The sequence below is a fragment of the Phasianus colchicus genome, chromosome 1 (assembly GCF_987193195.1).
Source record: "Phasianus colchicus chromosome 1, bPhaCol1.hap1.1, whole genome shotgun sequence".
Classification (NCBI taxonomy): domain Eukaryota; kingdom Metazoa; phylum Chordata; class Aves; order Galliformes; family Phasianidae; genus Phasianus; species Phasianus colchicus.
The window spans coordinates 93,344,765-93,357,022 of NC_143436.1; the positions used below are offsets into that span (position 1 = coordinate 93,344,765).

The window sequence follows — 12,258 nt, forward strand, 5'->3', positions numbered from 1 at the left end:
CACCTGAGTTGCAGTGTAACCTGAAGGAAGAAGAATGAGTCTACTAGTTTGTTGCAGTCCTCCTAGGTCCAGAGCATGTCGAGGCTGCAGGTGGGTAGCACCTGACTCGAAGCACTCAGAAGAATTGAAAATTTCAGGAATAATACGAAAATCAGCAGTCTGTCTGCTAGTACAGCAATGTATTATTTACCTTATATGATCTGGTAAGAAGGAGCTGCTGAAAACAACTTAGTTTTTTTCATTTTAACTTTTTTCATTTTAACTTAATCTCATAATTTCCTTGTGGTAGGACATATTTGTCAGTAAACATACACTAGCATTAACTAAGAAACTCTCCTGCTCACTTGCAATATAAGGGCACGAAAGCTCATTCTTTACTTTTTCCTTCATTGTTTGTTTTTTTCTGCATGTTGAAGTAACGATAGTTCTCCATCTTTCCTCCCATTTTCTACTTCCACAGCAGCTGCCTTGTGGTTCTTCTAGCCTACATAGCCTTCTTGGCTTTTTCATACATGGAGAGAAGAGATGGGCACAGGGTTTTGGTTTTAAAAAGAGCTTTCAAACAAGAGATTTGCTTAGAAGCAAGTAAAAAATAAGAAATTTGGCAATGCAGGGAAATGACAAGAAATGTTGCCTTTATCTATCTCTTGATTTTATTTTAGGTTTCTCCAAATGAAGAGAAGAACCATTCCACAGAAGAACTTAGCAAGTCTGATATCCAAGAGGAGCTGAAAAAGGCTAATAGCCTTCCTAGTTTGACTCCTGGAAACAAAGCAGCAGATAAAGACAAGCAACCCCGAGAAGGTTTTTTTCAGTTTCTTGGAAGCTTGTTTAATCTTGCAACAAAATCTTCTTTGGTAGACTCTAAACCATCCGCCTGCCAAGATGAACCCAACAGATGTGAAAAGGATTTACAGAACACAAATACCCTTACAGAGGGCACGCAACCACAGCATCCAAAAACTGAAGAGCCTGTCTGTTCTATGGCTAGAATAAAAGAGGACTCTGTAAATAAAGATGACATGATCTTAAATAACATTGGGAAAGACAGTTCACAGGATCAGCAAGGAGGCCGGAAACGATCTGCAGATGTGAAAAAGTAAGTTTTATATTTTAATACTAAATTACAGAAAAGCGTATATGTGCAGAGAGCGACGGTAACTAAGTTCTGTTGAGTGGAGGTCAGATGACTGATGTTCCCAAGGGTGTTTGGAGTGTCCCTGACTCAACTTTATGCTAGCCTCTGTAGTAAATACCATAAATGGGGAGAAGTCAACTTCTACAAAATACAACTTTAAAAATATATTTCTATACGTATAGAAGTTTTCTGTCCATGGGTGATAGATTCATTATAGATCATTCTAGATACAAGGAGAGAAAAGACGTGGCGTAAATGCATTCAGAACTGTAGACTTATTTTAAAGAAAAAAAAATACAAAACTTATTTTATGTCTGTACTGTGGGCTAAGTAAAAGTTAAATTTCTTGTCGTTTTTGTATTTCACTACTTCAGCGCTTTTACTTCTGCAAGAAAGGTTTCTACATATTTAAGTTATCTTTCCTGGTTTATTTAACTTGGCATTTTTGCTTATTTATGTTGTTTCCCTTTGTTCTTAGCATTTTTTTCTGTAATTGAAAGGTTATATAAAGTACTCAATTAGCCTAAGTATAGAACATCCTCAACAGTCCTGTAATATTTCCAAAAAAATATTTCCAAAAAATTGATGCCAAAGGCACTGATGCATATCCGGGAGTAGAAAAGCTAAAATATTGCCTATGCTTCACCATGTATATTACAAGATAGTGTGTCTCTGGTATAAACATTCTTAGTATTCCAAAAGTATTTGTAGCTGTTACGTTGAATATTTGACTGTATGTGGTCCAGTTTCTGCTTGGTATTCAGAATGTGACCTTGCCCACCTGTAATTAATTTTCACTACCAGGATGTGTATTTCAAATTTTAAGCCAGAAGTAATGACTTGCATTTATTGTAATTCTATACAAGTACTCCTGTGGTTAGTGAAAGGAAAGTAACTCTCAGATTTCAGAATTGGTAGATGCACTGAGCATGAACACTTCCTTTTTTTTTTTTTTTAACTGTTTTTGGGTTTTTATTTTTTGCAAGTTTTAAAGTTAATTTGAATTGCATTCAATCTATTTATCTATGGCATGTGAAGCATTTCATCTCCAGACAGAAGATCAGAGGTTCGCAAAGTAGCTGCATAATGAATTTTGCTTTCACACTGGGGATGCCTATATCTCTCCCTGTTACTCAGTTTGGCTGATAATTTTGAGCATCTGTAATTCTCCTTTATATTATAAACGCAGTGGTGATCTGGATATAATTAGGGGACATCACCTCTTCAGGTGAACCTTAGGCTGTATTTCCACCACTAAAATACCATACTGTTTGTAATAATAATGATTGTGTTTTCTTAAGTACTCTTTGGTTTGGTCTGATTGTTACAGTCAGCCAGTTTTTATGATGGATTCTTAATGTACTAGCATATCTGACATTCTTTCCAAAATGTAAATTGCAGCCCATGACCACTTCATTGGTCCACTCCTTTAGTTGTTAGCTTGAGAGGCCTAGATGTATAATGTTATTTATTATTCCAGTTTCTGAACAAACTGTTTTTTCTTAAAAAAAAATGTTGAACAGGCTGGCATGCTTCAGGAAGCTCTCACTGCTGTTTGCTGTTTTGGTAGTATGATTTGGAAGCTAAAGATGAAGTTGTGTGCCAAAATGCCAGGAGCTGTGCAGATGCACGCATCACTCCTTCCCTCAAACAGACTATAATAAAATTAAAAAAAAAAAAAAAAAAAAAAGCAATAGGTATCAGTAGATCTTTCTCACTTTTTGTTTCAATTCATGTAGTTTCTTCCATCTTTTATCTCAGTGTACTTTCTACTGTGTTTTTTTCAGTGTTCATTCTTTCTCACTTTCTCCATACACAGCTGTTGATCATATTCTTCAGTTTATGGTGGTGGCAATTTGTTCTTTATGTAGTTTTTTCCTCCCTCTTTTTGATGACAGAGTTGAACAGTTCATATGCTGTAGTTCTGTCATTTACCTTCAGTGACTCCTGTCTATTTAGATGACTATGAATACTGGAGTTTCAGCTAAAGGCCCAAAATATGAGGGAACTAAACATGGCAATTGCAGCTTGCAAAGGAAGAGTAGATGAGAGGCAGCCTCCAAAGAATTCAGTTTTTTTTTCTCAGTCCCCTGGATGATGCTATAAGGGAATGGTTCTTATTTCTCCTTCCAGGTGGAAACCTCTGGCTTCTGCTGACTTTTCAGTGTACAAAGCAGCTTTGTTTGACTTTCCAGTTCTATGGATGCTTCCAGGTCTGTGACTAGGATTAATGAGAGTGGCAACGTGTTGAGGGTTTGTTGGGTTTTTTTTGCTGTTCTGTTTGTTTTATACCAGTGCACTTGAGTAGATGCTGAGTAGTAATGGATGAGATGCTAGGCAGTCTACACACAGTTGAGAAGGTCAGACAGTTTCAGTGCTCAGAGCAGTGCAGATTTATACATAAGGCATTAATGAATGCTTACACAGTTCAGAGTATTTGAGAAATAGCTCACTGAAGAGACCTCTTTGTTTTGCACAGGTATTTTTTGAGTTAGATTGGTTTTATTGAAATCAAAGTTAAAGTTGACGTTTTCAATTGACCGTATTTTAGTATGGCCTATATTGTGAGATAACCTATGCAAATCAGTGTGAATGTTTATCTTTGTGGTTTACTTGTCTTATAATCAAGGAAAAATAAAAACATCTGTTACAGGTTTGAAAGTTAGAGTGAGTTGGTCTATGTAGAAATTTTTTTTTTTTTTTCCCCAGAAACTTCTAAATGTAGCTGTAGTAATATTGGACAAACATTAAAACACATTTTCCTTTTAAAATTGTTCTCAGAAGTACAGCTTACGTTCTACCCTTTTTGGCTCAGCACGTTAAAAAGTTGGGCAATCTCTGTGCAACTTCTGTGTATGTTTTTCTCTGCCTGACTACACAGTGTGAACTGTGTTTTGAAGCGATTACTGAAGAGAAATTGAAACAATAGTGTGGAAGCAGAGGTTTGTACTGGTCGCCGTTTTAAACATTTGAATTAAGAATACCTATTTTTTATGTTATGGAGATGATTATGTCAGTTTTATTCTCTTTTAGTTTATTAAAACTTAAAGAATGTAGAACAGGTGTTTTTGTTTTTTTTTCTCTTCAGTGCTAGCTTTGCTAAATATTATCTAACTGGTTTTAATTTAGAGTAGTTAAATTGTAAAAAACACTCTTGATTGATGATAGATAGCCTGATAGTTTTGTAGAGTGTACTACAAACTAGCTAGCTGAGTGCTAAAAAATATGAACGGTGATGGGCAAAAAGACGTAGCAGAAAGAAACAGAACGGTCTGTAGGTATCATGAAGGAAAGTGGTGATGTGAATGTTGTCTGCTAATATCTTGAGGATTGGGTCCTAAAAGACAGATGAAACACATTAGTGATCCATACGTATTCAGAGGCACTGCTGATTCCATTTATTGTTATATTAAAACATAGTTTTTAACATTTATTTCAGAGAAGAGTTGAAATGTAGGGCTTTACAAATATTTAAGGTGACTGCAAACATGTATTATTAATCTTGTAACTTTCCTTTGTCATGAGGAACATTCTAAATGAACTTGTTAATTCTAAACTACTGTTAAATATTAAATTAGAGGTTGTTATCTGTGGTTAGGGGGAGGCTGCAATGATAAGTAAAAGAGGAACAGTTGTTAGGTTGCATAATCTCCATGAGAGTTATTTTGTGTGGTGTTTTTTCAATAAAAAAAAAAAAAAAGAACAAAGAAACTTTCAGAAATTAATGACTGTCAAGTAGTCTCAGAGCATGCAAGACTGAGACCCAGACAACCTGATTAACCTCGTATCCTTAAAGCAATGTTTTGCAGAATACAAGGAAATGAGACTGCTCTGACTTTGTAGACTGAGGTTACTTCTGCCCTCAGTGGGAGGCCTGGCCTTTAGTAGAGACTCAAATTTCCAGGCCTTGAGCCAAGGAGAGTGGAATCTGTGAGCTCAGTCTGTGGAGTGTGTGTTTGCAATGGACAAAACATGTAGGCCACGTTATTTCTCCATCACCCTCACTGGCTGACAGGCTTAGTGGTAATTGTACCTTAAGGGCTTCTGGTCCTTTATCCAGACGGTGACAGGTGGTACAGAAGCAGCATAGAGGACAAAATCATGATAAACTGAACAAACTCTCTAGGCAATAATTACTGTAGACAGTAATGTAATAATTGTGATACTGAAGATGAATGATGAGAGTTGGGTTGGCTAGGTCTCCAGTTATTGCAGCCATTAGTTTTCCAGTTATGTGGGATGGCTGATTATTTCACAGAATCTAAGAATTATAGGGGTTGGAAGGGAGATCTGGAGATCATCTAGTCCAACCTCCTGCTAGAGCAGTTTCCTATAGTAGGTCACACAGGAGGGCATCCAGGTGGGTCTTGAATATCTTCAGAGAAGGAGATTCCATAATCTCTCTGGAGAGCTTGCTACAGTGTTCCATCACTGTGAAGAAGTTCTTCCTTACCTAATTATCAAACTTCCCGTTACAGTTTCTTCCCATTGCCTCTTGTTCTACTGCTGCTCACCCTCAAAGAGTCTGCCTTCACTGACTTGATTCCTGCAATTTAGATGTTTATGAACAGTGATAAGATCCCCTTCAGTTGTCTTTTCTCCAGACTGAGGAGTCCCAGATCTCTCAGCCTTTCGTTATACGGGAGATGCTCCAGGCCCCTAATCATCTTTGCTACCCTCCACTGTACTGTCTCTAGGAGATCCCCGTTTTTTTTAAACTGAGTAGCCCAGAACTGGATGCAGTTCTCCAGAGAGAACTCAGCAGAGAGTAGAGAGGGAAGTTCACCTTCCTCGACCTGCTGTCCACACTCTTTTTATTGTACCCCAGAATGCCAGTGGTCTTCTTAACCACAAGGGCACACTGCTGGCTCATGGCCAACCTGTTGTCCACCAGGATGCTCAGGTCCTTCTCTACAGAGCTCCTCTCCAACAGGTCAGGCCATAACCTGTACTAATGTATGTCATTATTCCCACCCAGATGTAAAAGTCTACTTTTGCTCTTGTTAAACCTTATCAGGTTCTTCTCTGCCCAGCTCTCCAGGTCTTGCTGAATGGCAGCACAGCCTTTGTATCATTAGCAAACTTGCTGAGGATGCATTCTATCCCTTCATCCAGATCACTGATGAAGATGTTGAACAAAACCAGACCTAGCACCAATCTCTGGGGTAACACCGGTAGTTATAGGCCTCCATCCAGGCTTGTGCCACTGATACAACCCTCTGAGTTCTGTCAGTCAGCCAGTTCCTTACTATTGAGTACTGATGCAAACAACTGGGCTTGCTCTCTTCTGTAAAAAGTTGGTGATGAAAGGGTGTTGTTGGTAAAATACAGTCATAAAATAGCATTTGTTTAGCTGTAAATGGGATATAAGACAATGTATTGACTGCTACATGTAGAAAAATGTTAATAGTCCTCAGTAGGTGAGTACAAAGTATAAAAGTGTAAAGTTTGTATTTAGTTTTAGGCTCTACAGTCCTTTCTAATGAAGTTAAAAAACAACCTTTAATTGATGAAGTAATACCTAAAAGTAAAACCAATGAAACAGTGGGAATGCGCTTCACTTAGTTTCTCACCACTGAAAGTCTCTCTATGACGGAGATCAAAGTTGCATAATGTAAGCGACAAACACAAAACATGATTTTACTCCACTATATTTCTTGCCTTTAACTAGGAAGAAGCAAGTTGGCCTCAGAATTGAAACTGTTTCCCTAAGACTCCTGAAAATGACCTTCTTACATTACGTAGCTACCAGATTCTTAGGAATGCCTGTCATGGTAATCGGCAGTACACCTTACAGGAAACTCAGAACATAACTCAGACTGTTTCCTTTTCTTTTTCCCATGGGGAAAAAAAAGAGAAAGATTGCGTGAGTGATGACCCAGATCTTTTCTGTTGACTGCTTGCCATTTGCTTATCTTCTCATACGATTTTTTTTAAATTTTTTGTAACATCTAGTAACAGTAAGTGGATGTTATTTATAGTGAAATGCCTAACAGTACTACTTGTGAAATTGCACTTGTTTTGGAGTTCAGCAAGAAGCTTTATTGCATTGCTGAACATGATTGATGAGATGAAAATCAAAGCTGTTGAAAACTCTAAATGTTTCTCTTGTAAAATCCTGACCGCTAGTTAAGATATACTCAAATTTAACAGAGTATTTAGGATGCTAACTTCTCCCTTCTTGATCCTTGCGGACATGGAAGTAAGAAAGAACTCCCCTCCCACAGCTGCAAGGATTTCCTAACAGTGAGTAGAAGATGAGGGATGATTTCAGAAGCAGTGCTCAGAACAATCTGCTTCTACACTTTGCACCCTACCAAGAACCAAGTTCTTGTAATAGTTTAGCTGCAGTATTGCAAGGTATTTTATCCAGAAGGAGAGGTAGTCTGGAGAAGTGAGGAGTTTGAAACCAAGCGCAGATCTTTTAGGTTATACATTGTTGAATTTTGTGAGGGTTGTTTTTTTTTTTTTTAATATATATTTAAAGTCTAGAAAAACAGCTGCTTGCTCATTAATTGCATAGTATTTCCCATTTTAAAACTGTCAAAAAGGCTATCCTTTTATTTTGCTCTGCTAGAAAAGCGGATTGTAAAATCCTCCAGATAAATCTGGTTCACGTGTCTCTTTCAGTGCTTGTCATTCACCATTGTATTACTGGTCAGAAGCAGTCTTGTGATTCAAAAACACAGGCATCAATTTGTCTGATTGATTATTTATTGTGGTTTCGGTTCAGTGAGCAAGTAGCAGCATTCCTCTTTCTCCATAGTTGTCTTTGGTGCAGAGTCAGGAGTAAATCAATGGGTTACAAGCAATGGTCTCACCAGGTAACTCCTGAGGAATAACGTAGAAGAGTGGGGAAGCTACCGTGGCATTTGCTGAAATAGAATCAATCTTGTGATCAGAGCCATGTCCTCCTCCTCTGTAACTGTCTACCCAATACTTGTTTTAAATACAGGATCTAAATGTCTTAAACCACAGGTGTGTGCACAGCGTAACAGTGTCTGTTCAGTTTTGAAAGCATTTGTTGGGTGACTGCTGCAAAATGAAGCAAAAAACTGCCATGTTAATTACTTGTATTAGAATATACCTGCATGGTACGTACATCTACATAACTACATGGCTATGAGGTACCCACAGACTCAAATTTCAATGAGAGCTAAAGTCTCTGTGACTGAACACACAGCTTGTGACGATAAGGACTGTGCTGGGGTTCAGCAGCATGTGGGTTAGTGGCAGTACTCTGCTGCTAGAAAAATTCAGGCCCAGGCCTGCCTGCTGGGGCTGAATATCTGCCCTAAGCTGGGACATACGCCAGAGGAAAGGTGGCTGCTGGCACCGAAACAGAGATCTGTGCCTTTCTGAGGGATGAAAGCTTCACGGTGCTAAGAGTAATTCATAACAGATGCATGGTGCAAAATTCAACTGAATTAATTAAGTTGAAAAACAAATCGTAATGTTACTTTTTTTCCATTCTCTTTAAAAACAAGAACTGGGTTATTCAACTGTGGAACACATTACACAATTAATAGTGACTGTTTCTTAGAAATTTTACAATACTGTTTTCAATTTCAGGTGTTCTTTGTACCTGCAGTGGAATTGTCCAGGCTTCCTGGGTATTCCTTTCTCAATAGGAGCTTTTCCTTCACATCTTCCTTTTCACGGTTGTTGGGGTGATAAGTAGCATCAGAAGAACGTTATTTCTGGGTTACTTCTTTAAGTAGGCAGATGGACTCTGAGAATATAAAGTCCCCTTTGGTGGCCTTTTCAAGAGCGAGCCCAGAACCTACCTGATATTCAAAGGCAGTGTCTTACATCATCTGTCATTGTAACATCTGTGTCAAGCATCTGCAGTCAAACTGTTTCCATTACACATTTGAAGTAACATTCTTGCATAAGAAGAGGCTAGGAGGACTGACTTTCTTCAATATTAGAACAGGGAGCCTGAGGGGGCATCTTATTGCTGTCCTCAGCTGTCTTCTAGGAAGCCTTGGAGGAGATGGAGGCAAACCTATCTCAGAGATGCACACTGATGGAAGGAGAGGCAGCAGGAATTTTGGATATTCTGATACTGGGAAATGTGTTTTCAAAGTGAGGGAGATCACGTACCTTGGTGTATATGCACAAGGTTCTTATCCCAATGATATCCTCAGAGGCACCTCACCCTGATCTTATTGCTCAGAATGGGCATGGAATTAGATGATCTCCCATGGTATTCCTAGCCTCTCTTGCACTTCTGTGCCTGGACACTTCCTCATCCCAGCATCCTGCTTCCCAGAAAAAGCAGATCTTGAGTGCCTGAATATCTGAATTCCTGGCATAGGGGAGGCAAGAGAGAGCTGGCTGAGCTACATGAAGCATGTGTAAAGTTGGCACACAGGTGTAAATGCATGCATAGTTCTCCCAGCTAAGGGGCAGGAAGGTCTGCTGCTGCCAGGTACTGGGGAAAGAGAACAGTGATCCCAGACTCTTCACACTGATTTTGGTCTTGCAGCTGCTGATGTTGGGTAAGCCTTGATCTGTTCTTTCTTCCTTCAGGCTGCAAAGTATAGTTACTTTCCCAGATGTGGAAGATAATCAAGATACAGTACATGAAAAAACAGGGAAAGGGAAAACATTCCTTCCAAGGTCACAAAGACAGCATTTGTTTTTATTAAGATTGTCTTTGACTCTTAATTGTCCTTATGGAACATTAGCTTTGAAATTTCCTGCAAAATCAACTGTGTGCAAATGACTTTGTTTAAATCAAACTTTTGACATTTTAGAGTATACAAATGTGAAGTCTCAGGACACTAGGTATTTTAAACTTAAGATTTAAATCATGAAGCTATAGCCTCCAGCTAAAAAATAACGTTCATTGATCTAAGTTGTATATGGCAAATTTTCAGTTAGTTCTCAGTGACTTTTTTTCAGTAACACATTTACTTTCTCCATTTCTGAAGCTCTGACATGACTGTAGAAAACAGCTAGTTGAATAAGTTGGAGTCAATCAGTAGGTTTTTCAGAGCATCTTTGAGATAATTATTTCCAGACACGAGACCTTAATGTAATTTTTAAAAAGTTGCCAGTTAAATAAGCACTAGAAAAAATACTAATGGAAAAAATTAAAATAAACAATGGTATAATTATTTTAAAATTAAGGAGGAGTAGCTGGGAACCACAAGAGGCATACTGATGTAGAGCAGTGGTTTTCAGCCTGTAGCCAGAAGACCTTTCTGGTGTGAGAGCTACTTCTGAAGGGGGTCTGTGAAAGGACATTAGGGAAAACGTGTGTTTAAGCTTTGAAAAGGTAGGAGACAGCTGGACTGGAGGGGGCATATCTGGAAGAGTGAGGCATGAAGGGGAAAAAAAGGCTGTTGCATATCCTGGGAGAGAGCCACGAGTATGTGCTGCAGTAACAGGCCAGCCAGCAGTACACTTGCACTTGAACACTGCTGAGCATGAGCTGGTAAGCCCAAAGCTTAGCCGTGGGGGCTAGCTGTGCAAGGGTTTTCTAGCATGGATGCCCCAAAGTGCAAATGAATCTGTGCTGCCTGGGGATCTAAGGTGCTGTATCCATATAGAGCTGTATCATACTGCATGATCTCCCTGGAGCTTTTTGAAAGTAATCTGGGGGTACCTGCTTTCTGTTGTATTATATGTACAAATATGTGAGGTCACCAACTTGATGATGTACACTTGAAGGAAAAAAAAAAAAAGGAAAAATGTAGTCTTTGTGGATGCACTGAGATGAGGCATTCAGGGTAATCAGATTCCTCCTGCTTGCAGGCTTTAAAACTAACAAGCTTGTTTTATAACTAATGCTGCTTCTGGAGCAAGTTACACAAACTGCCTATCATACGAGATGTGTCAGAAGATGTACCCCTCCCTTTCTTGAGTTAGCCCCCTTTGAACTTTTTGTTTCTCTTCCAGAATAGAAATATCTCTACGAGCACCTATTTTTGACAAATTTAACGTAACTCATGTTGGCATGTTCTCTTGTTGCTGTCAAACAGTCTTTTGCAAAATAGGCATTATAGGGAATTGAATAGCTTTCTATACAGAAGAGAAAGAAGGAATCTCCCAGCATTTGAAATGTGTGACAGAATTACACATTAGGTTCTGCGTGTAATCAAGCTTTCATCTGTTATCCTCATATGAATTCGAAAAAAAAAAAATTGCAAAGAGTTTTTAAGGTAAGTTCTGAACTTACTTACTCTCCTGACAATCAGAAATGAATTGTTACTTTAAATGTCTGTGAAACAAGTCTCTAGTGACATTTTTAAAAGATTTTGCATGACAGAGCCCGCTTCTTAATGTGTTTCATAAGACTTAAAGCAAGATTTAGAGTAAGCCATCCAAGTTGCAACTACCACAGAGGAGCACAGGTTTTCATTTTTTAAACATCTTGTTGCATGGGAACATTTGGATTGCAATCATCTTCTACTTGCTCTAAGAATGAATGTGGTAGGAATAAAAGGTCCATTGACAAAATTGCTACAGTACACTGAGAATCAAATCCTTGATCAAAGGTCAGAGAGCCCAAAGTTGCCATGTCTGTGTTGGAGAGGTTAGTTCCTGTTTAAAACAGCATGCAGTGCAGAAGTTTTTGGAAGAGACAAGTATGCAGGAAAGCAGAGCTGTAAATTAGGAGATGCTGGCAGAGGCCAACCACAGGATGAGGCTGCACAGGATGAAATGGTGTTGTCACTGCTGGTCAGGATTGGGTTTGTGCACAGAGCTCTATATGTCACGTTCTCTGAGTCTTGCTCAGATTTTGACTGCAGATCAGTCAATCAGAGTGCAAAATTCCCTCAGAAGACAAAAGGAAACACAGTTAGGAGAAATGATAAAAGGCATGTGATAGGCAAGAAGGAAGAGGAGGAGTGTATTTTTTTTTGCCTGACCATGTGTAATAAATGGTGGAAATCCTATCTGGGATCTGTAGTTTGAGTCATTGTAAATGTAGTACCCTTCCATGTTGGGTTCTCATTTTGTCCGCCTATAGTCTTGTCCAAAATTAAGCTGTTCATCCAGTTTCTGGATAATTGCAGTTTAACAGTGGCTGAGCTCATGGCTGAAATCTGAAGGCAAAGTTGGATGGGTGGAACAAATAGACATTTTCTAAGTTTGTGTCAGAGCAC

At 38.8% G+C, this 12,258-nt stretch overlaps 1 protein-coding gene across 2 annotated transcripts in view; it reads left to right on the plus strand.

The window, feature by feature from the left end:
• The window catches only part of CRYBG3 (crystallin beta-gamma domain containing 3), a 91,860-nt gene that overhangs the window by 25,450 nt on the left and 54,152 nt on the right, over nucleotides 1-12,258 (plus strand). For both annotated transcript variants that reach the window (XM_031612574.2, XM_090152505.1), the window contains exon 3: nucleotides 663-1,099. In XM_031612574.2, coding sequence (XP_031468434.2) covers nucleotides 663-1,099 — 437 coding nt within the window. The remainder of the gene's footprint in view (nucleotides 1-662; nucleotides 1,100-12,258) is intronic.